This window comes from Falco punctatus, assembly GCF_963210335.1.
Source record: "Falco punctatus genome assembly, chromosome: 12".
Lineage (NCBI taxonomy): Eukaryota > Metazoa > Chordata > Aves > Falconiformes > Falconidae > Falco > Falco punctatus.
Genome location: NC_137592.1, coordinates 1,098,508 through 1,125,995, shown reverse-complemented (window position 1 = coordinate 1,125,995; position 27,488 = coordinate 1,098,508). Strand labels below are relative to the sequence as shown.

Below are 27,488 nucleotides of genomic sequence, written 5' to 3'. Positions count from 1 at the left end.
GAAGCATATGCACGCATGTGTGTTAGCAAACTGTTCTGCATATTGCTAAAAACATACCTCCTCGTGTTTCCTTTGTGCTGCCTTACGGTCTGGTGAATGGCCAGAAACATTTCTTTAACAAAATCACAGTGAAAACTTTTCATTTTCACATAATATTTTGCTGAGGAAAGCCAAATCCTTTCCAGCTATTTTAACTTCATTGTCTTGCATCTTCTGTAGTGTTTTGTTTGGTGGGTGGTTTTTTTTTGTTGTTTGTTTGTTTGTTTTTTTAACTCCTGTCTTTGTGCTGGTGCCTGTCTGACTAGTTTCTTCAGGTTGCACACCTAAACATGTTTTTGGCAGCTTTGTGTGTATCTGGCACGGTACATGCCTTGGGGGTGGGAGGGTGAGTGGCCTCCTGGCAGTACCAGCTCTACTTCAGAAGAAAATACTGCAACTCCTGGCAGGTGAATCCCAAGTTGTTATAAAAAGTCACAGGTATTGCTAGTTCTCATAAAAGGCCAAAACCTGCCCCCTGTGTGTTTTGGGCCGGTCCCCACACCTGGCATTTCTCTTGGGAGGTGCCAGCAGTCCCCACTCAACCTGCCTTCCCCAGACTTCCCACCAACCTGAACCCCCCGGGCACTAGGGTTTCTCCAGCCCACCCGGAGTTTAGGCACGAGCAGTCCCGGTCCGTTGCTGTGTGTGGTCCCAAGTGATGGACGCAAACCACGAGCTGATAGTGGGTTACCACACCAGGCTTCTCGGCGAGCTGCGGTGCACAGCCCTCTCACCCAGCACGATATGGGGTTTCCATGGTCGTGGCTGCGCTGGCAATGTTGTTTATCACGATGTCGAGGGTACTGCTGGTGTTGCTTCATTAGAAGATCAATTCTAAAGGTGCCATCTGTACTGCTCCAGTAGCTCCCACTAGTTTGTTAGGACTCATTAGAATATCGGCCAATGCTTGGGAATACAATTAGCAGTGTTAACCTGAGTCTTTGATTGAAAGACTGCTTATGCAAACAAGGATTTTTTTCCTCCTCAGATGCATTAGTAACAAAATTAAGATGTATATACCTTTTGCTTCATAGGCAGCAAAGCTGTGAGTGAGCTGGGTTGTTTTTCCATTTAATCATTTATGGAATTACTAATTAAATTCCAATTGCTGGAGCTTTATTGATGATAACGATGTGAAAGCCAGGAAGAAAGCAGCTTGATTCAAGGCTGAATATGCGGAACTGACCATTAGAAGAAAGCCATTATTTTAGTTGTTACTGAGCAATTCAAATCTGGAATTACTGAGAAGTGCTTGGAATGCCAGAACATCGTCTTCACACTTGTTTTCCAGTTTATAACCAAAAGCCATTCTTGCAACCTAATTGGCAGACTGTTCTTAAGTGCTTTATAATCCAATTAACATCTAGAACAGTAACAAAGCATTTGAGTAAATGGAAGTAATTTCTGTTTAAATGACTTGCAACATCATATTTGCAGCAAAGGTTTTCTGTGTTGCATGTTCTTCTCAACTGTTATTACTTACTTGACTTTGGAAAGATGACTGCTAATCTAACAAAAAACATACCGCTCTTATTGAAGGCATGTTGAACAAGCTAAATTGCTGAGCTGTTTTCTGGGTTGGTGCAGTGAGCCATCATCTGTCCCGGATGCTTGTTAGTGTGTCATTTCTAGGACTTTATGACTCTGTTGGACTTAAACCAGGTGATAAAGCCAAGGTGAAGTGCCAGCCCCCTCTAGGTGTAAGTTCATTACTTTGGAGCTAGTGCTTTTCTTTGCTGTAAGGAGGAAGGAAGCAAAAGCATGAATGCTTGAGCAACCAGGAGGTCACAGCTCTGCTTCCATCACCTCTCACTGCAGATTTCAAAATGTCCCTTTCTTCTCTCCCATTGGTTAGAAGACTGCCCGAGCTAGGAAGTTGACACAGTGGCCACCTAGCCTAGCCCACTGCTTCTGGAAGTGGCTGGTAGGGGATGCTTACAGGAAAGTATATGCAACAGAGCATGTAAAGACCATTTCTTCTCCCCATGCGTACCCTTGCCGACTGCTCAAGACAGGGTTTACAGTGACTGGAGTTTGCATTTAGGTTGCCAGACTTAGTATCACCAACAGACAATCCTTTTGGGCCTTTTCTACTTTTTTGCCTGTCACAACATCCCTGGGGAGTGAAATCCACTGCTTTGTAAGATGCTGTGTGACTAAAGTTCTTCTGCCTGTTGGCAAAAGGTGCCGCCTTGTCATTTCAGAAGGTGGAAGGGATTGGAGGGAGATTACCATCTTCAGTGTGTCACCTTCTGACCACCGAGGATGCCTTCTTTTTTTCCCATTGCGTGAGCTGGGCTACAGCAAGGTCTTGTAGAGCACCGAGGAGATGGTGGTCATGAGAAGATCAGCAAGGTCAGGAGCGGAATCCACTTACCCTGCCAGTGAGCAGCTTTACTGAGAGAAACAGCATCTGATTTGGGTTGCTGTTTTTTCCCCTGCTCTACCGTATCATTATTTGAAATAATTATGTTTCTGTGTGAAGTTTCTTCATGGTTCACTTCTGCCAACAGATGCTGTTTCTGAAGCTAATTAGACTGTGGGGTCTGCCCGAGTCCTGCAGCCTGGCTACAGAGTAGAGGCGTATATCCTTCGTTTGGGGAGGAGCGGCTTCGCCTCTGGGGTTGGTGCAGCTAAAAAGCTGCTGGGGGGAGCAGGCACAGGCCGTGCCAAGGGAGCCCTCCAACACTGTCCTTGCGTTTATGTGGGCAGCAGTGGTTCTGTGGCTGAAGCTGGCCCCTGGGCTCAGCCGCTTTACACAGACTCCCTGGTGGCCTTTGGCTGGGCAGAGCAGGAGCACGCGGGGAAGGTGGGAACTCTCCCCCACTCTCATGGCATCTTCACAGAAAACTTGCTTCCAGCATTTCAGAGGTGGCACACCCTGTTGGGCTGTTGCCTTCAGGAGGACCCTGGCTTGCCGGTGCACGTAGCGTTACAGCTTGCGGGGCTTTGCAGTAATGCTAAGTCTTCCCGATGGAAATCTTTCCAACTCCAAAGAGTTGCACCCTTGTGCCTTTTTTCTCCGGAACATTTGATACATCTTTGTCAAACCTTCGCAGCATCACTAGTGCCATACATTGTGTGTCTTGTTTGTGTTAAGGACGTCTCTGAGAAGGCAGAGGGAAGTCTGGAGGCAGAGAAAGGATTTGTTTTCATCTGAAAATTCAAAACCTGCCCCTGTCCTGGGGCTGTGTCCCCTTTCAGCCGCTGGCTGGCTACCTGACACCTGACACAGCAGGCTGCCCTCGCGGTGCTTGCCGTAAGGGGCGGCCGGGTCTCTTGACGTGGTTACGGTTCCATTGAGGGCGGCGAGAGACACCGGGACAGGGTAAAAGAGTGAGAACAGCTGAGGGGGTGTTGCCATAAGGCCCCCACTGTACCTGCTGTCAGGAAGGACACTTTAGGGAGGTCGTTGCCGGTCTGGAGAGCATTACGTCCTGCTGGATCTGAGTAGTGTTACCTGTGCCCTGCCACCCGGGAAGCGGTGCTGAGGACTCACGGAGGGGGGGCGGGGGGGGGCGGGGGGCGGCTTTTAGTCTTCCATTCTGGAATGCTTGGTGGGAGTGACCCATCACCACCTACTCCGTGCAGTGCTTTTTTCCTGGAACTTTTCAGTAGGGTGCAGTGCTGTGCTTTCAGGGTTTATCTGCCCTCCCCAAGGTGTCTATACACAGCCTTATGGTTGCCACAGCAGCAAATTACACAGTAAACATTTGGGAAAAGGCTGTCATTGCCAGAGGAGGAGTTAAGCTAAACTAACAGAGATAAGAAACTAAGAGCCTCTGGCAGGGTAGTTTTAGGACTACTGCCTGGTAGAAGGGCTGGAGCAACTTTTTGTTATATTACTTTGCAGCACATGTGGTGGTTTTGAGTAGCCGATTAAACATCTGAGCTTTCTTTTTTCCCCCCCTTTTTGCAGCTCTCCATGAATTCCCCAATGACATCTTCACAAACGAGGACAGGAGACATGGAGCTGTGGTCCTGCACGTCCTTTGTGTAAGTTTTGTGACTTTGCATTTCTCCTGTCACTGTGGACAGGGCTTGGTGCGCTCACTGCAGGCTGGTGCCACCTCCCACCCACGTTGGCTTCAGCTCTCAGTCATGGTTGAGAGTGTGTTTCAGTAACTACACTGAGCATAACGTAGTTCAGTTTTACATAAGCCTCTTCCTTTAAAAGCCCATGAGTTCAGGCACATGCTGTAATGTGAATAAACTGCTGCAAGTTACTTTACTCCAGACAGACTGGCTTTGCTGAGGTTGCCAGGTAGCTGTGGTCCTCTGCCCTCCGCCCCTGAGCATGACGATGCTGTGGGGTTGGTAGGTCAAGGGAGAACGTTGATGTAATTGCCTTCAAAAAGCAGTGAAGTCTTATCCTCAGAAATTCCCCCTGGAAATCCTCGTGGCACCCCTTATGACATAGCTGTAGGAGAAAAATATTAGAGAGGGTTTTCGTTTAAAAAGTTTATCACAAAGACCTTACTGATATCAGAAATCTGTGCAGTTTTGGGCTTGGAGTTTTGTGATCTGTCCCCCAAACAAGTTGGTATAAGTAGTGTGCATGGGTAAGGCCAAAATTAAAGATACTCAAGATAAATTTATTTAAATAACCCTAGTCTGTCAGTCCACTAGGCATTTAGCTAGTGTTAGAGGACCTTGTGTTCAGCAGCTGCAGTTCTCTCGCAGAGGGAAGCGCTGTCCCTCCAAATCCGTTCCTCACCTTTTGTTAGGTAGATGAAGACAATTCTTTTTTAATGTCATCTTCATTTAAGAACTGCCAGGTTGGTGCTTCTTGGGGTGAAGAGGCATTCTTCAGCAGCCAAGAAAATATCTACCTCTAATGGATGTTTAGCATTTAATAACTTCTAGTCAGCTTAAATGAGTAGTCACCGTGAGCTATGTGCAATGATCCATGATTTCTTTTAAAGTATAAATTAGGTTGTATTGCATATTGTGAGTGCTCTGTGTTGTGATTTTTTATTTTTTGGCTAAATGGTTGCAGAAGTTTGTTGGGTAACATCACTATTGACTTCATCAGGCAAGTTTAAGGCTTCCAAGTTTCCATGGGAATATTGAGCTTTGAGATGTTTTGGAAAGTGAGCACTGGACCCAAGCTGGATTTTTTAGCACCCACAAGAATTCTCCCAAAAATTCATATAAACTTGCACTCTAAGTAGTGTCACACAGCAGCTAGTCACCCAGAGTCTCTCTGCAGCTGGTGGAGAGATCGACCTTCAGAGGATCTTCAGCTCCTCTGTTGTAAGTCTGAAGTGAAGCTGCAGGTTGGGTTTCACCTGTTTGACTCTGGTCAGATCTGCTGCTTCACCCCGTGGGCTCTGAGCTGCTTCTGTCCCAGCAGCAGAGTGGGGTTGTCTTAAACTGCTGCAGCCCCTGTGTTCTGCACTGTGAGGTCAGTGTCATGCGTGATGGCTCTTGCATGTTGCTGGTGGCCAGGACCGTGCCATCTTCTGAATGTCCAAGATGCTGGGGTTGGGTGGGGCTTGAAAGAAGGACTGGGGATGGCATTGGTGGAACTGGGGAGCGGTCCCAAGGAATGCCATCCTGGAGACCTGTCTGTGCATCCCAGGCAGCCTTTGGTCTGCTCTTTCCTGACTTTTGGACACTGGATTTTCTGGTGTGAGGGTCCATTTCACAGCCACAGTCAGCGTGTCACGCAGCACCATCTGTGGGATTTCACTCCTGTCTTGACATGCATCTTGGCCGGTGTGTGCTTGCATCCAAGTGCTGATTATTTGTTTTCCTGACAGTCAGTGCGCTGCACCTCAAACAGTTTTTGTGTTTTGACAGGCAAAGGTCACTGTTGCTTATCTGTCAATTCAAGGAGCTATATATTAAGTGCTCTTAACCCATACAGAAAGTGTGTAAAAACTGTAATATAGTCTTGAAAAATAGCAGTAGCCTGTTGGCACCCTTGTAACTATACTGTGGGTAATACAAAAAAGTGTTATGAGAGTTGTTTAAGAAAGGGATTAACTATGTGCAGTTAAATTCGTCTCTTCACTTGGAAAACAACTAGCAGGCTCCCATGCAGCCACTGTAGGCAAAACGTGACGATTATAGCAGCACATTGCTACATTGTAGCCTCATGTTTCTTAGATTTTAACACAAAAATTATTTTCTAAAAATCTCTTGAGTTACAGAAACACGTTTATAGTGAGACTGTTAAAAATATGAATTGCTAAAATCATTCTTAATCTCTGTGTGATCCACATCTCTGAATGGTTTTTTCCAGCTATTTAAAAGAGATGAGACCTGGGCTGAATGTTTTCATTCTTAGTAACAATGAAATCACATGTTCTCATACAGTTGACTACTTAATCTACAAGTTCAGTTATTTTCCCGTCTACTTTAAATTATATTTGGGCTTCATAATTGCTCTCCAGATAGTTTATTTTTTCCATAGACTTTTTTGTCAGTTCTGCATAAGCTCTATGCGCTTGTAATATGTGTCAAAATGGGGCTTGGAAGACTGAAATTCAAGATAAACCGTCTACTTCAGAATAAAAAGGAAAAATCTGTTTTTAATGAGAACTAGATGTAAGCATCTGCTGTCCCCAACAGAAACATATCTACTTTCTTCCCCTCTAGCAAGCAGCAAGACTGATACCTTGGTCCATCAGTGCTCCATTGTTATTGCGGTTCAAGAAAATGTATTGACCGTGCTCTAGCTCGTGCACGCCCAAGGTGCAGGACCCAGCTGGATTCACCTTTTCTAGCCCCATGGTACTTGGGAATGACCCCTCAGCTGTCGGATGCTGTCACAAGGTGTACGGTTCCAAGACAGCAGGCATCAGTTGAGAAGTGTCCCAGTGTCTGTCTGCCCTGAGCTGCCAGCTCCGTGAATCCCAAGGGAAGTTCCCCCAGGCTTCTCTGCCTATGGCCCTGGTCCAGCCCCTTGGGTGGAGTGGGGAGCAAAAGCAGCAATGACAAATGCTTTGCCTTCTCCTTTAGCAGAGTAATTGTTTGTAACCTGTTGTCAAAGAGAAAACTGATACTTGGAGAAAATAGACAACAGTCATCATTTAGCAACCTGCCTGTTAGACTAAACTAAAGAGTTGACAGGGGTTGTCATCGTATTGAGGTGATAAACCTGTAATCCTGTTTTTTACCTTCCAGCCATAGTTACCAAATGTGTGATCAAATCAGAGCATGAGCAGAAATGCTCTTTGTGGAGGATAGTCACCTTGTCTCCATTGAAATTTCTTTGCGAGTTTGAGGAAACTGGACTGTAAAAGGGGCTCTGTGACTGTAGGGAGAACAAGGGAGTGATGATTAGCAGGTCATCATCATACTTCTCATATTTATTGACCTCCCCTTAAACAGTTTTTACTTGTTTCACTAAAAATTTGTTCTTTCTCCTCTCCCCCTTTGTCCATACTTTCATGTTTATTTTTGAAAGGCATGGAGGTAAAGCTGGTTTAACAGAAGCCAGAGAACCAGGGGGAAAATGCTGTGAACTGGGGCCCTGGGGGAATGCGATAGCTGGCCTCTCAGCGGATTCCCAAGGCATCTTCTCCCTATTGTTTAATAGAAGTGAAAACACAAAAGACCCCAGCAGATCCCGTGGTGGGGCTGTGCAGAACTACTTCATGTAATCTGATGCTTCATGAAGTTGAAAGTAAATCCCCAAACACTTCAAAAATCTAGGAAAAACTGGACAGGAGCAGTTTAGCGACAGTTTTAGGTCTGAGCGGAAAATACTTCAGTGTAAAGGAGAAGTGGGCCACTAAAAACATACTACAGGCTTGGAGCCACAGTGTTCGATTTCCCCCTAGATACTTCAGAGCTCATCAGCTGATTGCTTCACTGCTGTTATCATCATGACCTCTCTGAGAAGAGGACATGCTGCTATGGATAGTAACACCTCCACTGAGTTGCTGGTTTGGAGGAAGCCCGGGTCTGGATTTTGAGAGTCTGGTGCTGTTTACTGCTAAAGTATCAAGTGCACAGCCTACCATCCAGGAGCTCCCCGCCACTTGAGAGCTTCGTTTTGCAATCTTAACACAGCTCCTGGTGGTGTGCAGGTGTCTAGGTGTTCTTGTAGCATTGGATGGGGTTTCGTTTGTTTTAGCAGATGCATACTGATGCTCGTGCAGACCCCCAGCCCTACTGTGCTTGTAGACACTGGATGATAGGCACCTGCTACCTCCATGAGACAGGGGAGGGAAATTGCTTCACCCAGTAATTTTTAAGGTCTTTGCTTACAGGAGAGGAAGGAGGGTTTGGGTATTGCTGCAGGTTTCCCTGGAAGAGCCTGATGGGATGGGCACTGTCTTTCGTCCCTGCCATATCCCTGCTCAGCCATTGTCTGCCCAGCTGCAGGCTCTGCCCTGATCCCTGTGTTACCCATCTTTTTGACAGTACAGCGTTGGCTCCCCTTTTCCCAGCTTTCTCTAGATGTATCCGGGATGTGGTGCCAGGACACACTGCGCTGCCAGTGGAAAGGCCCGTGTATGTGTGCGGTCGGTCGAGCCGCTGGCTGGATGGCACGAGGGCTCTGCACGCTGAGCAGGGTGACAGAGCGGGTGGTTCGGTGTAGCCATGGGAACAGGGTGCACCAGCCTCCTTTGTGCAAGCTGCTCAGAAAATGTAGGTCACTCTGGATGTATCTTGTCTTTATCTATTTCTACACTGAGTTGAAAAACAGCTGTGTATATTCCTACAGCACAGAGCTGTCTCGTTAGGGTGATGATTTTCCAGTGTCCCAGACGTGCTTACCTTAGCGATGCTGCACAGCATAGCTTGCTGCTGAGCGCATTGTGGTACCATGGGCTGCTGCTCCCAGTGAACTTGGACTCTGTGGGTTTCTCGTTTGTTTTTTGTTTTTTGTTTTTTTTTTTTTTTTTTAATTTTTCTTTGATAATGGCATTTTGGGTGGTTTTATAATGCACTGGGAGTTGAGGAAAGCCCTGTGCTTGTAACAGTGGTTTCAGTGATGGCCCTTGGTAATGCCCACTTGCCTGGTGTGGGAGGTCTGTGGGGGTGTCAGCTAGGAATGGTCACCTCTTCTTTTCCTGGCTGTCCTGGGAAGAAGGCAGGGCTGTGGGAATTGCTGGCTCCTACAGCATCAAGCTTTCTTATGAAAAGCTTCTTGCTTTGGCTCAGCAAAGTGAGTTTTAATCTGAGTATGAAGACCAGCATGGGAAACTCAAAGGACTGCTGGACAAATGTGAAAAATTATCATTTATGTCCTGTGCAACAGAACATATATTTCAAGTAAGATACTTAATCTCCTCTGATGCAGAGATTGCAATTACTTCTCTGATGCTTATTTGTTAGAATCATAATTTTAAAATCAATCCTAATGTACTACTTAATCTGGTATTTGTAATCCTTTTATGTAGGGCCATTATATTTTTGTAATTTTTTAATGTTCCGGGGAGGAAGACTTGTCTTTTAAGTAGGTTGCCTGTTTAAAGGCTTCCATGTCTTCACTTCAAGCTAAACTCAACTAAATGATGCTGGAGCTGAGACTTGTTTTTTCTGTTCTGTCCATCGTGTTGTCCCCCATGGCCATTACACACGTCATGCTCCAGCTCTGCCTGTGCACACCCGCGTTTGCCCAATTGCTGCCTTTATCCCTGATGCCTGTTGTCAGGTGGAAGAGGCTTCAGCAAGTGCTGCCCTGCTGCTTTCCTTACCTGTGTTAAGCCTGCTGCTCCCGTATACTGGTGAGGATGGACTTGCATGCATCAAAGGGAGAAGGAATGGGTCTCTCCATTGGATCCCCAGGTTAATTTGGATGGAAGCTGATACCATTTAATCAGTTGCAAAATGTTAAAGCCATGCTGTTTGCATTCTCCACATTTGACATACAGAACAGACTTGCTTACCCTGATGCTGGCTGGCTTTCTTCTTTCCACATAAAATAGCCTGGACTGGTGTCTGGGCTCCATCTTTCTGAGACTGACTTGATGTAAAATTAGGTTTTTTTGTTATGTTCCTGCTGGCCCAAACTCTAAACCTGATTTTGTTTTGTTTGTTTAAAACCCAAACAAACAAAAAAAAGCCCCACCATAAAAAAAATCACCCAAGCAACTTTCAGGGAAGTAACAGTTACTGTCTTCCTGTCTTCACTTACCACCTGTGTTTGCTTTCCAAAGGTAGTTGCTAGTGTTTTGGTTTGTGAACCAAGCTGTTTTCTAGCTAGATACTCCTTAGATTTTGACACTTTATACTGTATTGCATTCAGGCCAGTTAAATCAAATTAGAGAAGACTCACAGCCAAAACCAGATTTGTGACATTGAGGTCATTGAAAATAAATGCTCAAGCATGTAAGTCAGTGTGGGTTCAGCCTGATCTGTTTTATCAGCCTGGTGTTAAAATTTGCTGAAGTCACCCACAATAATCTTAGTGACTTGAGCAGGCTTTGGCTCAGTGCTTTCAGCAGACGCAGCAGCATGGCATTCCCCACTACCTCCAAGAGAATTAGAGAAAGTGTGACAGCAGTTTCTTCACATTGGCTTTTCTACTCCTTACTCATTTCAGTCCCATTATTGCCTCTTCTTTTCTACCTGATCTTACAAATGTGTAAGCATGGGTGGACAAAAGAAAATTCCCATGTCACCTCTTTGGGTTGTAGTTGTGTCCTCTGAAAATCGGAACACAATGAGATGTAGCTTTTGTACCTGCCTATGGGAACGGGGATATGGATGTGCCTTGCCATTCTGGTCCGCGCTACAGACAGTGTAAACCCACGCCTGGCATCATTTGACTGCTAATTTAAAGTGTTTCAGAAGGATTTTCTTGAACTTGAACTGATGGACATCTTGTACCTGATGTCCTTCGGGACTGATTGTATTTCTGGTGAGTGCTGCATACAATGTGGTAACTTCACATGGTCTGAAAAAAACGTGAGAATGTACAGGAGGCAAAGACTGTCCATGTGTGCCGCATGTAGAAGCAGGTGCTGAAGTGAGCTGGTTTGGCTTTTGAGCGTGTGCTTTTTTTGGTTTGTTGTCTCCCCTCTGTCCGTCCCGTCCCCCCGTCGTCCCCCCCCCCCCCGTTTGGGAGAACTTGGCTACCACAACAGCGGCAGATTGCAGGAAGCCTGAGCAACCATATGATGCCCTGCACTCTGTGACTGTAAATTATGTCAAATATAGAGGATGCTCTCAATTTCTAGGGATGATGATGTACAGATTAGTGTTCTTGAAAGGCATTACTGTGTATTTGGGAAGGGAAAATGATGGCATGACCCACTGCAGATTAGTATGATTAGCAGATGAAAAAATCCAGCCTGAAGTTGGGCACCCACTATCCATTGTATTTCAATGAGATTTGGCTATGTAACACTCTGGGGCTGTTTCTGATACTTTTTCCTATGATGTACAGTGTCTGTGAGCCATGCGCTTCCCTTATCTCTGTTTGTACAGTTATCTGTTGGTATCATGTCAGCAGCTAGTGCTCCTTCTACAAGATGAAGGTCTCTGCTGCACTCAGCAGAGTTGTAGAGCTGGAATTTTGCTTACATGCATGGTCTTCTGGGCCATTTTGCAGTGTAAGACTTTCATAAACGGTAAGTTACTTTTATTCATGTATATGAGTAATGACAGAGAGAGCACAGAGACTATCTGAAGTGACAGTCTAGCACTGAATCTTCAAGATGGTGTCAAAATCTTCCGTTATTATGAAATTCTCATATCTAATCCTGAAAAAAAGTATACTTGAATTATTTTGGGGCTTCAAAAGTTTTCATGGCTGAGATTTTCACAGAAGTTACTGGCTTTTTGCAGCAAAGTTATAATTAAATTCTGGCAAGTTAGAATCTGGTTGTTTGGGGGATTTAAACCTGTTCCTGGAAAATTAAAACAGGAACAAAACCCCAGAGGCCGTTTTTATTGCTGCTTTCCCTCCAGAAAAATATACTCTGGTCTCCTCCCATCACCCAAGCTTCAACAGTAAACTTCAAAAACAAGCAAAGCAGGAGGATCTGTTGGTGATGTGGTAATAACTCTGTGCTTCGCTAGGATTAAGACAGTGTTTTTCTACAAGTAGTGGCCACTTTTCTTAGCTCTAGTTATCCACTGGAGCTGCACTACTTGTAAAAATAGTTCTATAGGGGTACATGGCAGGTGTTACAAAAAAGATGGAGCCATCTTTGAACTTCAAAGTAGATTTGTCTCACTTTGGGAGTGCCTGTGGGTGACACTGTGGAAACACAAGGGATTGATGCATGCTCACCTGCTTTGTTGGACCACATGCCAAAATTACTTCTTTCTGGCGCTGTTTGCTTTTGGCACGGTAAAGGTAGCTCTACAGGTAGGCAGGTCTATCTTTAAGAAAAAAAAACCACAACCAAAAACCAACAAACAACTACATGTGCTTGAAAACCTAGCAAAATATTATGGAGGAGTTGCATGTTTCCAGCGTGAGGGGCATTTATATGATCAAGTCAGACAAAAGGTGTAAGCTCAGGGCAGGATGGGAATCTAGATGCTGCTGTGGGACTGTGATGCTGTAAACCAGCCCTGGGACTGTGCTGTGCACTGTGCAGACCTGGCGCTGAGGCTCAGTTTGCTGCTGTGGTTAATGATATGCACTGCTCCAGAGCAGCATGTGTCTCTCTGTCTGCAGTGACCTCGTGCCCAATGTGATGCGGGGGGATGTAATTTCCTTCGGTGCATGGGAGCGGTGAGTCTGCTGGCCTGAGCACACAGCTTCTCACCGGGTCTGACCCAGAGGCAGCCAGCAAACTCCTGGGGGAGGGGTGTGGAATTGGAGAGGGAGAGCTCAGGTGTTCATCTCTCCTGCCTTGCTGTGTGCAGCCTTTCACATTCTCTCTTTTTGGACATAGCTGGTTGTGTGCAGCTGCTTCAGTGCAGTCTGTTCCAGGTTTATGTCCCGAGCAGAGCTTCCCTGTTTGCATGCCCCAAATCGAAGGATCTCGCTTGTGCGTGCTTTCACAGCTACATGGCGATATAGAAACCTTTGCCGATACTGTAGTCTGCTGACAATGAGATCCGAGACGGTAATGTAGATTCTCTCTGTGGCAGGTTTTCAGTAGCACATGCAGACAGATTGTTTTCTAGTTCCTATGGGGATACCAGCTGAAATAGATACACTGCATACCTGACACCAAGGAGTGCTGCAAGGGGTGAGCGCTGGCCTGTCTTGCAGGTCTTCAGAGGATGCAGTGGTCCTTTCTTCTCTCCTGCTGCCCTACTGTACAGGACACTTGGCTTTAAAGCTTTGCTGCAGCTCTCCTCTCTGCAGCGTGTCCTCAGAGCAGCATGGGCACGGCTACCCTGTTGGGATGATGCCCTTATTCCTTTGGGTCTCCATATCTCTGGCTCTGTTGCTTTACCACAGGCCTAAGTTTGTATACAGTACTGCAGGAGTAGCCTGGGTGGCCTCAGATACATCTGCACCAGCAAACTAGAGCAGGCTGGGGCATGGCACAAGCCAGGTTGTGATGCAGTGCTCTGTTAGGTAGCTGGCATGCTTTCCCCCTGGTTTTCCCCTGCGCCCACAAAGTATTTTTCTTTCCAGTGCCAGGATGTGAGTCACAGCAGGGGATAGAGGACCTTTCCTCTGAGCAATATGGGAGGGAGGACAAGAGCTTAGCTGCACGTGATACCAAAAAATTGGAGACAAAACTCTCTAATATTTGGTCTGGAGTTTTAGAAAGCAGGCATTCTTTATTTTTGGCGCTGGATGCATGGGGAATAAGTTCCACCCAACGTGCATACTGACTTTGTTCTCTGTTTATCTTTATATGGCAGATCTATACATATTAATGATGTTTCTGAGAAACTGTTAACATATTCATTACAGTTCCATGAACTACTTATCATATCTATACTCTTACTACACATGTGTGACCTAATGGGTCAGGGGTCCTCTGGTGGTCGTCCAGTGTCACCCAGATGTAAGCCGTGCTGTGCTATTTGCCTGTCAGGGCAGAGATCAGGCCTTCACATGTTCTGTTTAGAAATACAGAAATGCAGATTAAATGCTTCCGTAATTCTGTGAGAAATGGAAGAGTTGATTTGCCAGGTATCCTTTAAAGTCTGGTGTTCCCCCTTGGGTTTCAGTCATTTGGAAGTTGTTCCTGTGTGGAGTTCAGCAAGGATTATCACTGGGATTCCAGATGACATGGCAGGGCCGTCAGTTGCAGAAAACAAGCTCCTTTCCCCTTTCTCAAAATACTGGCATTTCAAAAATCACTCCTCTAGGGTTTAGACTTTCACAGAACGTAATCATAAAAAAGCCTTACACTGTGCAACAAGGCGGGGGGGGAGGGAAGGAAGGCAAAAATATTTAAGTGTGGCTTAGCAATATCCAGAGAATTGCGGGGTGGGAGGGGAAGGAAGGTAGTCTTTATGATGATGATAAACTTTCAGCAGCTTTTGATAGCTCATAAGAACTTTTGGATACATATTTCATGATCTCTCCATTAAATCCCAGAGCACCCCCATGAATTCTTCTTGCATGAGCATTTTGGTTTTTTAAAAAGTATATACCAAAACAAACCTAAGATGAATTGGGATGCTGTTTCTGCTTGACAATCTCCAGACTCAACATTCTCTCTTTTCTTTTGCAGGCTGTGTATATGTTCTATGCTTTGGCAATTGTCTGTGATGATTTCTTTGTCCCTTCATTGGAAAAGATTTGCGAAGTAAGTATTAGAAGATGTTACTTAAGCTTGTGTGCTGCTTTAGCAGCAGTTCTTGAGAACCTCAGAACATGATGACAGTGTATTTACTGTTGTCTTAGAGCATTCCCCATGCTTCTTGTTTAGTTGCTCAACACTGTGTGTGTGTGTTGGCTCAGCTTCATGTTCTTGCTCACAGGAGACGGGCTGAGAGTCTGCTGGTGGGTAAACTTGGCTGGCGTGCCCTCGTAAAGCCAGCAGTCACCTCTCAAATAACAATTTCTGTATGTGCATCATACCACTTCTTAAAAACGGAGGCAATTTATAACATGGTGAAAAACACGTTCTCTAGAGCAGTGATTCCCACTCAGCCCCACGCTGCAGGCTCCTCAGCGGTGCTGGCTGCAGTTGGGCTTCCAGGTCATAAGCCCAGCAGAGCTTTGTTGGCTTGTCCTGTGCTCTGCTGCTCGCCACTGATGGGCTCGCACCTTGCTGGCTGAGAAGCCCTGCCCCTGGGGTAGGGTCCAGTCGTCAGAGCGCGAGAGGGTCGGGGCATTGCTCATTGCCCACATAGGGAACGGCGCCTTGGTTCAGTTATGGCTTTGGGCACGTCGCTTGGTCCTCCAGGGACTTAGAAGATGGTAACCTTTTATTTCTTCTCTTTTGAGTGGAAATACTGATCCACGTGGTGTTTCTGGGTTTCATAAACCATTACCTTAAAACTTAGAAACCTCCCAAGCATCAGGCTGGAAAAGAAAAAGCGCACAAGAGGTGTTGGTATTTAAAAGAAAACACCACAAAACAAAACACAAAAAACCACTCAGGGGAGCAAGAGATGCCGAGTTGCCAGCTAGCTCCCCAGGAGCTGAGTGCTGCCCCTGTGCGTGGTCCTGGCCCCACGAGAGCCTCCCTCCTGCTCCCACTGCCCAGCTGGTGGGGACACACACGCTGCCGGGGCTTCTGGGCTCCCAGTGCAGCCACTGGCAGGAAGGGCTGCCTAGCCAGAGCAGGACTGCCCTGAGCAGACCCACGCCAGAGCTGGGCTTGGCTGCTTGGACTGTAGTTAGAAGCGAAGTCTCCGTTTAGGTTCCAGACGCTGCAGAAGTGCAGCACGCCCCTTCTCCCGGGGCCTTTTGGCTTTGCTCATGCGATGCCCAGTGTGAGAGACCACAGGCTGATGGCTCCCTGCTTCAGCTGTTCATGCTGTGATAGCTGCTGTTGCCTAGTGTTTATGTGTCTTTGCAGATGCCTCTTCAAAAACACTAGGCCCTACCCTTAGCTGATATAAATTAAAACCTCTGGTGAATTATCCCAGTAGGAATCGTGGGTCTTGTGCCTTGCCTCCTAAGTCATGAGTTTCATACCTTGCATTGTGTCGGTGTAAGTTGTAAAGCAGCAGGGACAGCTAGGTCAGCTGTAAAGAAGCTCTTGAACTCTTCCAGCTCTGTCCCTCTTTTGCTAAGGTTGGCATGATGAAATTTTAGGAGACGAGGAGTACATTTTAGCCTGAATCGGCTCAGACAGCTACAGGGTGAACACAGATCATGTGCCCAAAGTGACTGTGAGCCCTCTGCAACGTCAGTCTTGGGCAATGAAATCTTCGCATGTAGCAAATACGGTTTGGTCTTGCCAGTTAGACGTCTCTGTCAGCTGTAGGAGCCGCCTGCCGGTCTGCCTGGCAATAAGTGTCGCTCATCAGGGTCTGGGCTGTGCCTGGCGCTGGGAGGAGATGTAGGAGGTGGCAGGAGGAATCATTTGCACTGACAGCTGTGATGGAAGTTGTCTCTAACCTGACCTGCTATTTGTAGTTCAGCACCCTGCCATACAGGCCTCTTTTTTGCATCATCAAGAAAAAATAGTCCCCAGGAAATCCTGCTGTTTTGCTGCATAAGTATTCAGGTAACTGAAGGGCAACAACACAGGGCAGGAGCTTCTTCTTTCCTGCAGCGTTGCTGCACACTGTAGGGAAGTGTGCAGGGGTTCAGGGGAAGGGAACGGGGACATTGATGTGGTGGTGGTGATGTAGGTATGCTGAGTTATTTAACCTCTCCCAAGTCAAGGGAACCTTGCTGGGAAATGTGGGTCTAGAAGGCCGGCTCAGGTCGCTGTCAACAAACCAAACCTGAACCTAGTAAGCGGTGTCCAGGACAGGTTTGTATTTTGGGGTGCTGTCGATATGCCCAAGGGCAGGCCTGCCACCCAAAGGGACACAGCTGGAGCCAGGAGATAGAAGGATGTTATTATCCCTCTTGGCTGAGCATTCGTTAAATTCCATCTACAAGTGTATTTTGATTTGTGGCCTTGCTTATGGCAAAGAGGTCTGATCTGGGCTTTGGAGCACTACCTCCTGTTACAGCGCTGCTGTGGACTCCCTCAGCGACCCTGGACAAGCTCTGTCACTTCTCCACACCTCTGTTTCCTGCACTGGTCAGTGGAAAGGCTGGTCTTCAACTGTACTTACAAATCATGGTAGGGAACACTGTGCACAGTGTTAATGGTTTCTGGCTGTACTGGTGGTAAACATAGTTCTTGTAAATGAGAGGCTCTCAGACTGGAGAAGTCCCTCTTAGGCTGTCATTAGCATTCTATAGGTGCAGGATCTGTGCATCTCTCCACCTGCCCTGGAAGGTTGGTTATAGAGATACAAGAATCAGAATTACGGTGCCATGTGTTCTGACAAATTCTCAGATGTGTCTGGATTTTTACAGGCATCTGATGTCTAAAAAGCAAACACCCTCCCCATGTGACTTTAACATTATATTTACAATCCCCTGGATCCTAGAAAGCTATTTTCACTTGACCAGATCTTTGCTTTTTAGTTATTTGTATTCTTCTCAATGGTATGTAACAACTCCTCATGCACTTTAACAGTTCTGAACCACTTAACAACACCAATAAAAGAAGGTGATAATAACAAGTTTTATTCAGTTTTTCGTGAAAAAGAAAACTTAGTGATAGAACACTAAATCTTGCTTTCTGGAATTAAGTTACTGTCAGAAGAAAGATACTGTGTCATTAGAAATTATCAAAATTAGTCAGACAAATGGATCAGAATTTTACTATTGCTATTGCTCCTACTTGATTCTCTCCCCAAAAAGGTTTTTCTCACCCCATAGGTGACCTTTGGGGGCATTCAGGTCCTTTTATTTATGTATTTTATGTGTAATTAAGCAGTTCTGTTACCACATGATAGCAAAAGAAATACACGTTCCTGTTTCTTGATCCCACTAAACTTGATTTTACGAGTCCAGAATGGCTTGTCTTCAAAACATTCAGCTTTTCAGGGTTTGTCCTTGATGTTAGTACTCAAGAATGTGTGGGTAAAGGCTCAGGTCACTTCATAAAGGCTTCTGCAGCCTTTGGTAGTATGCACTCTTGCCTATTTTTCTAGGAAAGGGAGTGTTTTACTGCTGCCCCATGATATCAGATGCTACCACCATTGCCCACACCAACTGATGCACTCGTCACATAAAGACCCTGTGAAATGAGCAGGCTGACTTGGACAGCCAGGGCTGCTTTGTGAGGGAGAAGACCACCTGAGTCCTCCATCACCTGATGAAATAAGACCTGTGATGTTGTCTGGGGTGTTCACTTGTTTGTTAACTCACAAAAAATAAGAGAGAGGGAAGGAGGAGAGAGTCCTCTGCAGAAACTCACATCTCAGAGGTTGTACTGGATGTGGCAGTACATGCAATGCATGCGGCAGGCAAACAACCCTAAAATGGTAATGACTTGCTGTTGACCATCAGTAATCCAAATACCACCTACTGTCCTATCCAGCACAAAAGAATTCAAACCTCCTGTCTGAAGGCTTTTTTGGTCTTGGAGATCAAGCAACAATTATTCTACAGTTGCTCACAGTTTAGATGCGTAATTCTAAAATAAGTGCCCTTTTTCTGGCTTAGCTTCATCTGGTTTGGAAGTGGCTGCTGAGTTAAAGCAAGGAAGCATTTGCGCTCCCAAGTGTGTGTTGAGATGAGAATTTGTTCCAAAACACTTGCTATGGTAGACATTCATGTTTATCTTAGTTCGGATGTACTTAACAAAGCCCTGACTTTCATTTGTTTTCTAAACCAGCTTGTTCTTGCATTTGCCCAGCTACTCTCCTTTATGGGTGTTACAGGGTGTTTATGTGGCACAACTCGTGTCACACGTCAATTGCAAACATTTGTCTGCAGACGCCAGAGAATACATTTTGGCCTCTGACATAGTGTGCTGTATGTTATGCTCTATTGTGTTAACTTAATCATCACATACATTGCAATAAATTGTCAAGGAACTGTCCTCGAGGGAACCTACTATAGCTTTAAATTAAGCCCTCCCCACAGAAAGTCAGCACAGCTGGTTTCCTTGGCTGACCATCTTTTCATTCAAAAGAACCATGGAGTTGCAGACTGATTATTGTAGGATGACTGTCTCTGTATTTCCGTAGAGAATCCTGCAGAAGAAACGGGCCTTTGGGGATCTACTTCTGGCCCTATGAACTTTTACAATAGTTTCAATCCTATTTAAAGTAATTTTTCCATAAAGCTGTGTTTAATCAGGTTTCATGAGCTTTTATAGAAGTGCAGTGGTGCTATGGCCTCCTGCTTAAAAAGCATTTCCCAGCGAGGGCACACCTCTTCCTTTTTCTTTGTCCCCATGATGTACATACCAAAGCTTTCGCTGCAGGTGCACAGTCAGTGGATGGAGTTACCTTCTCTTACGGGCCTAGAATATCCTTTGTGGGATCTTCAGTCCAGATAAGGTTGGTGAGAGGATTTCTGTGACCTCGTCTCTGTGCAGATGTGCTTTGGTAGTGTTCAAGGGGCAGAGAAGCCCTGTGCTGCTGCAGGGGGCAGAGGCAGGATTCCTCCGTCCTGCCAGCCTGGGTGCACCGCCCTCCGCTGCCGCTTCTGCAGGGAACCATCCGCGCTGCCGGTTCTGCAGGGAACCATCCGCGCTGCCGCTTCTGCAGGGAACCATCCTCGCCACCCTCTGCTGCTGCTGCAGCGGAGCCACTGACTCGCACGTGTGCGAGCACACCAGCTTTGTGTAGTAACAGCTCGGCAGTTTATGGCCGTATGGTGCGGGGTGGCTTTTTTTAGCTACTCATTAAGCTGTGGAAGGTGCCAGCGAGGCATGTGGTCTTTAACAGGCTTGTCGTGCTTGCTGAACAGCGTCTTGTGCAGATGGAGCAGTGGGAATGCAGAAAATATAAAGCAAGTAATTAACCAAGTAAATTTTTGGAAATAGCATATGCCGATGAAGTTTTTGTAGAGCAGCAGGTCCTTTCCCTTCCAGAACGCCCTGCTTTAGATAGTCCTCGGTCACTGCTTGGGGAAGGCTGTAGGAGGTAAGTATCTTCAGTGGTGATCCAGGTGAAAGAAGGTGAGGAGAAATTCAATGTCCAAGGCTGACATGATAGCAGTGAAGGTGGGTGGGGGTGAACCAAGCCTGAGCTCCAGCCCTACCCTTTATGGGCCAAAGTGGATAAGTTGCGTATTGTTGGGGGGTCATGGAGGAGGCAAAGGGCCGTGACTAGTGAGGCTGCCTTGCTGGTGTCCTTTTCTCTCTCACTGCCCTTTCTCTCCTCTGTGAAGGGTAGCACAGCCCAACCCGCCCTCTCTACAAGGAGATGCTAACCTAAGTAGCCAATGCCTGTGATGACTTCTTCCCTTAAACTTCATTAACATTAAATTTGATGCATATTGGCAGTTTCCTGCTCCTGACAGACAGCTTATTGTTTTTATTTGAATTCCTTCAGCCTCTCACTGTTGTAACCAATGACTCTGATGTGTTTTTCTGCAGCGCTTGCATCTTAGCGAAGATGTGGCTGGGGCAACTTTCATGGCAGCGGGAAGCTCTGCTCCTGAGTTGTTTACATCTGTCATAGGTAACTAACCTGCTGCTGCTTCTTGAAACTTGCACATTTCTCTGGCTATTTTTCAGAGTTGAAATGGGATTGCTCAGCATCTGTAGTGTTCATTACCATACCTGGCCCTTCCCTTGTGGGCATACATGGGGCTGGTTTTAGGGGAATCCTTGCTAGATGAAGCGGCTGTGAAAAAGTCCCATTATCCCACAGCAGGGCCACCTTGGAAGTGGTTTGATCTGACCCTGTCAAACTAGGGCCAGCAAGCAGTTCACTTGAGCTGTCCGTTAATCTGCCTTGCTGTAGTACAGCCAAACCGCCCGGCGCTGAGCTCTGCACGTGCAGCCTTCTCCCCTCCTGTCCACCCTCCTACACTCTGCCGCATCTTCTCCAGGATGCAGCATGAAAGGATGCACCTCCAGCCTCCTGGGCTGGTACCCAGACAAGCTCTTTTGTGTCCTCAGCTGCAGGTTCTTTGCCATCACCTCCACTCTGGTTAGCCTTCCAACAGTACCTCCCTCTGGGAAAGCCAGAGTGGGGAGGAGAGCCAGAGTGGGAAGAAGAGGATTTGAAATGCTGTCTCACAGCAACAAATTGGTCAAAGCATCACCCGACCAAAGCAACTCTGCTTATGAGAGGTGTGATTAAAGGATTTGGCAGTCCTCAAGTATGTGAAACCTGGGAAACTCCTGTGGTCATTAAGCAGCCTTTAGCTAAGAGGAGACTGCAGTCAGCTGTTCTAAAATGATGCTGTACGTATGCTGTGTGGTACAAGGGGAAGTGTTCTTGCAGTTTTCCTCATCACATCTATTGGTAGGTGACCATTAGAGCAGCAGTTGGGAGGTTAAGGGAGGCTCTCTGTCACTGAGGAGAATTATTCTTAGCTTAGATACTTTCTCTAGAAAATACTTCTATTTCAGTCACAGCTATCAGATGCAGAGCACAAATTAATTCACACAAAGCTGCATACTCTGCAGAGAGGTCTGATTATGCAGGCAAAGCCTTAAAATGTAGGAATTTAAATTGGACCAATTTGGGGTTATATTCCAATTCAGAGTAGTGCAGTAGCAGAGCAAAAATAAAACCAGAGTCCTTCAGGTGGTTTAGAGAAGCCCTAATGGTCAGATCATAATCTTGCTGTGTTGTAATCCACCGGATACTGAGTGTCACTTGGCAGGTAACTGCTTCTGTGTAACAGATTTCTGAGAAAAGGATAAAGTGGGGAAAAAAATGTCTAAACTACACTGGCTGGTAAAATACTGTTGGAGCTTTAAAAGCAAGTGGTGAATTTAGGCAGACAGACAGCTGACAGGAGATGGAGTGTTATTTTTAGGCTTACTTCCTAAGGAAATAATTTTGTACAGTACCACGATGCATGTATCTGTCAATTCATTAACCTCACTGGCCAGTTTTAACCAAATTTGACAGAAGAGCGTTCAAAGGAGCTTGTAACATCGCCCCATAACTCATCCTGAGAGGCACAATTCAGTGTACAAGTAGCTAGTGGCCTGGCAGCTCTGAATTGGCTCCAGTTCCTACTTGCCTATTGAGGCTGGTAGGGATGGGGGATATAGGGAGGAGCAAAGGACGTGTGGGGGGATGTCTTATGCGAGATAGTTTCCTGCAGATTTGTGTCTGACCAGCTGTTCCCAAGGGGCTTACTGTCTTTTATTATTTGTATTGCCATAACATTGGATCACAAGACCAGGAGGTTGGTAACTTAGACACATCTAAAGAATTTGGTTTTCATTAGGTGATCTATCCAGGTCCCCCATCTTTATGCACCTGAGTACCTTTCTCTGCAAGTTGCCTATTAAATATGGGAAAAAGCAGCAGCACTGGTACATGCCTTTAGATTCATTAATGGGGTGTGAGTTCTGCAATTTTTGTGGAAAAATTCTGCTCTTTCCAATTTACAGCTTGCCTTGAACTTGTTTTTCAGGTGTTTTTATCACAAAAGGAGACGTAGGTGTTGGAACCATCGTAGGCTCGGCTGTATTTAACATTCTCTGTATTATTGGTGTGTGTGGGCTTTTTGCAGGACAGGTAAGAGCATTTAATGATTCCTACCCATTCTTGCTTCATCCTTGGCTGTACTGTGAAATCAGCTACCAGGTTCACAACCTCGCCACAAATTTTTCTGGCTTTGTTCTTTATAATAGAACCTTACGCTATTCCTCTTGCATTTTTGAAACGAAAAGCAAAACAGCAAACGTCAACTCAGGTGTTTTAAGCTGCCCAAGATATGTGGGTAATCAAAGGAATAAAAATTGGTTATTTAACACCTCCTCTGGGTAGCTATTAAAAAATGCGTTGTGACGTTTGTCTCTGGTTCTTTTAGACCAAAGGAGCCAGGAAATGTCTGTGCTACTGGCTCTTAAAAATGCGCTTTGGTGAGCTACACAAGATGCCACTGAAAGAATGATGACGCTTCTGGAGCATCACAAAAGATGCTGCCTTTGTGCAAGATAGTTTTGGATATGTGTGCTAAGCGGGCACAACATTTTTGGTGTCTGGCTTGACTTAGGAAGCTGTATGAGAAAGGTACAGTCTTTGCCTGTAGTTCATCTCATTTTTTTATGTCCACAATCGCAGAATGGTTTATGTGGGAACGGACCTCTGGGGGTCTCTGATCCAAAGCCCTCACCACCTCAACCCCCTATAGCTCAAAGCAGGGCTGATTTTGAAGTCAGATCAGGTTGCTCAGGGCCACATCCAGACTGGTTTTGAATACCTCCAAGGATGCTCCATCTTTTTTCCTCACTAGCAGTAAGGCTATCCATTCCTAGTATAATTTCCGACTGTTTCCTAGCATGTCAAACTTCTTACAACAACACAAGCTATTTATCTGAAATTAAAGTAATTAAGTTGTGAGATCTGAGCTGCTGTCTCAATTGCAGACATGATTGACTGTATAATTAAATATCTGAATCTGCATTCACCTTAGCACTTGCCAACATGCCTGGTATTTTTACAGTCTCATAACATGTTCTTTGAAATGTTACTGTGCAGACTTATTTGTAAAGACTAGAAAGTAGGGTAACATTATCGATACAGGGCGATAGGTTAATTAGCTCCAGAAGAAGAACTTAGGAGAAGGGGCTTGCAATAACTTGGTCAGTATGAGAAAGCATGCTGAGAAATTGGGCTTTCCTGGGAAAGTTTGTAATCCAATTTTGTTTTGTTAGCAATGAACTTTTTCAGGATGAAAGTGAACATATTCATTATGGGGAGGCTTCAGAAAAGGTCCACAGAAGTAATTTTTAGCCACCTAAGCTCCCTTAATTTGCATGGGAACGTGAAGCTGGAAGCTACAGCGTGCTGCTCAGTATGTTAGTGGTTCTACCATAACTCTTACTATGAAAGCCCAATTGATTCAGGCCAATTTTTAATGACCAAAACTTTCCCGGAGCATGAAGCTGTGTTCCCCAGAGGTGTTCTCATGTAATCAATAGGACTTTTTGCTCAGGTTGCTTTTTTCAATCAAATGAAGATGATTAACTGTTTAGCAGGACAGCAGAGGAGCTAATTCTTCTGATTTTTGCTCCCCACAGTATTGATTGTATGCCTCACACCGGCTAAGAAGTATCTACAAATCACAGCTTTCAGTGGAAAAGGCTTGCTAGGATTCAGGGGTTGACGGAGAATGTCAGTCTTCTTGAGAGACCATTTACTGGTGGGAGATGTTTGTTTCTGAAGGATATAACACAGCCAAAATGCTCTCATATATTCCTTCAGCCTTCCAGGTGTGGTAGTGTGGTAGCTTTCAGAAGTTCAAACCAGGGAAGGGCTGCTGTAAGTCATCCCAGCACGTGGTCTACAAGTCTCTTTGAAGCCAGGAGTTGAGATTTCAACTGATTTGTCCCAACTTTGTTTTCCCTGATTCTGATTTGTGTGTGGTTTTGTCAAGTCACTTAACCTCTCTTTGGGTCAGTTTAACCCACAGAGGGTGAGTGAGAACTGCAATCCTTGATGTCACTGTGTAGAATCATGATTTAAGTGAGCATATGAGAAACCTCAATTTAAATAATTCCAATATTTTAGATAAAACTCTGGTTTGGTCAGTGCTTTTCCTTTTTTCCCACTCTCAATCACTCAAAAAAGTATTCCTTGTACTGATGTGATTCATCTTTTTGTTTTGCATTAGTATTAATAGGAACTTGGTTTTATTATCAATAGTGTATCTGTTGATGTACTAATGTAGGTGCTAAATTTGGTTGGCACTCGGATTTAAATTGTGCCGGGGACCTGGATCTCAGTTTTGAGTTGCCTTGTAATGGGCCAGGTGAGCCTGGAGGCAGGCGATCAGTCTAAGCTGCTCGCTGTGCTCTAGCTGGGTTTGGTTAGAGCTGGATTTTCTTTTCTGAGCTCAGACCTGAGGAGTCAGCAGCTGGAGTCCTCTGATTTTCAGATGAGAGCAGTGAGTCAATGAGTAGGGATTTACCAGACAAACTTTGCTGTCTTCTGAGCCTCGTCCCAGACTGCTTAGGGAACAGACTTATTTTCTGGGAATCCTGACCTGCAAAGTGCTGTTCAGGCATCTCGATTTGAGACTGGGAGACTTTCAGATTTGTCAGGTGCGAGGAGAGAAGCCAAAAATTAAGCCCACGCCTGTGGACCCAATGATGCTGACGTGGCCTTTGTGTTCATCAAAACCCATCATTACATGTTCTGCTGTTGGGAGGTGGCTGCTGCAAATTGCCAGGGTGGGCAAGAGGGATTGACGCTTTGTTCCCCGTCTTACACGTGGGATGCCTTTCACAGGGGAGTGGCAGTTTCAAGGCGATCACACTGCTGATTTCCACAAGGGGAATTGCAGAGGGGGCGGAGGTAATCTCACCCTTGCTTTCCTCTAACACCTGCCAGCAGTAGCAGTGGTGTTCTAGTGGGAACTTTTATGTGTTGATGAGGGCAGTTTGCAGCAGCAGATGTGGTAGCACATTGGGGTCCCATTAGCTGGTCAGAACCCAACAGCGCGAGCTGCTGTTCAGTTGCTGGGAGATACCGGCAGTCCAGGTGGCGGGTGGAGAGCAGCACAGACAGCAGCACCCTGTAAGCCATAAGTCTGTGGCAGGGCTGCTTCAGACCTTCCTGGGGTGCTCAGCTCAGAGCTGGGGAGGGAAATGTCCCTGTGCTGGATGTTATGGGGCTGCTGCCTGGTGGTGGAGTGCTGTATTGGCTGTGGGCTGGGAAACCCAGAACTGAAACCTGCCAGGAGACTTCTGCAGCATTTCCGTGAGCGCTCTATTTTTGCAGAACTGTTCAGTGTCGTGAGAAAATTTTTTGTTGTTGTTGTTTGGTTGTTGGGGTTTTTTTGACTGGCAAAAGGTTGAATTACAAAATACTGACCAGCGCTCTCCAGGATATGTTTTATTTTTCTATTTGGTTGTAGTATGTATGTGCTGTGTTGGATGTATTATTCTTTGGCTTAAGAAAATACTGGGTTTGGCTACGTGCACCTTGTTTAAAAAAAGAAACAAAACCCACAGTCCCAAAAAGCTGGTACGCATTTACTTGAACACTGACTGATTGTTTTTCTAAGCCTTTAATGGCTTGTAAGTGTGCACTTCTCAGAATAAATCAGAACAGACATCCCACTGCTGGGACCCGAGGAGGAAAGTATGATGCCCACACCTCTATATGACACTGCACACCTGAAAACTGTGTTAAAAGAGCATTGTTAAGGCTGAAAGTCAAACCCTGAAAAGTTAGAAAATAGCAGTGTTAAGGTTCCTTGTGCAACCCTAATTTGCCCCCCTGGCATGTAAGCATTATTATACAGTCTTTAATTACAGGATCCCATGCTGGTTTCTCCACAGAGTCTCTGCCTCCCTCAGTGCGCAGAATGGACTTTGCTCACTTTAATGAGCAGCTATTCATTATTTTGTTTTCTCTTCATTGTTCAGTGTGTGCCCTTCTGTCTTATTTACCAGACTTTATTCAAGCCTTCTTCCAGAGGCAGAATTATTAATTTCCTCTTGAACTTCTGCCGATTTCATCGCTATTGTATCTGAGCAGTTGAAGAACAATTAATTAATTTTCCCAAAATCTCTGTGAGATGAAGGGATGTTTTAAAGATGGGGAAACAAAGAACAGAGAGATTAAATACAAAGGAATAACTTGTCATTTTAGGGGCCAATTAGAGCTGGCACAGACCTGTGTTTTTCCCTGAACATATAGCATCCTGTGGCACGCTCTTTGTTCAGAGGGCAGCTCCCTCTGGCTGCAGGTGCTCTTCTGGCTGCTCCACCTTAGCATTGCACAAGGGTTTCCTTGCTGGGCTGGCCTTGGATTAAGGGGCCATCTTAATGCCCGTATAGCCTGGCTCTCCTTGCGAGCATTCAGCTGCTTTAGCCAAACGAGCCCCTGTTCTTCTCCTGGGTCTCAGCTCACGTTCCACCTTCTGCAAGTGGGGGACACAAAGTACTTCTGTCATCACGAGCCCTGGTTTCATCCCTGGGACTGTTCTTGACCTGAATTAAACAAGTGACTTTACTTCACCTCCTAACATGTAGTGCTTGCTTTGGCTAGTGTGATGATGTTCCTTCTAAGCACCCAGATGCTCCAGGTTTCTTTCCATTCGATCTGCCTCCCAGCCCACCCCGCACTCCCCATTTCTTGAGGCTGGAGAGAAAAAGCTTTCTCCAGACAGATTTTCCCCCTGGATGGTGGACCTACCCCATGGCCGTCTCAAGCATCCACCTTTTCCCCAGTCCCACAGTGGTCCAGATTCCTTCTCCTCTCCCCGCTCCTCTGTTCTGTGGCTCCTTGACCGGACTCCTCCTGGCTGACTTTGTCCAGGTGCCAAGGAGATACAGGAGCCTGCTTTAAAGCCAGGGCAATCACATTTTCCACTGTTTTCATCTCTTCCACAAGCTGCAGACTTGGTGTACCACATGGGCAGTTTATGCTGGAGCGCTTGTGACACATCTGCCCACAGCTAAAGGACCCCACCATCCCTGCTCTGTAATCCCTGTAGA

The 27,488-nt window shown here is 45.9% G+C and overlaps 1 protein-coding gene across 1 annotated transcript in view; it reads left to right on the top strand.

Annotated features, from left to right (window-relative positions):
• The window catches only part of RIN2 (Ras and Rab interactor 2), a 271,784-nt gene that overhangs the window by 93,457 nt on the left and 150,839 nt on the right, over nucleotides 1-27,488 (top strand). The window contains exons 3-6 of the mRNA XM_080408025.1: nucleotides 3,959-4,035; nucleotides 14,604-14,678; nucleotides 20,445-20,529; nucleotides 22,451-22,554. Of these exons, the coding sequence (XP_080264151.1) occupies nucleotides 3,959-4,035; nucleotides 14,604-14,678; nucleotides 20,445-20,529; nucleotides 22,451-22,554 (341 nt within the window). The remainder of the gene's footprint in view (nucleotides 1-3,958; nucleotides 4,036-14,603; nucleotides 14,679-20,444; nucleotides 20,530-22,450; nucleotides 22,555-27,488) is intronic.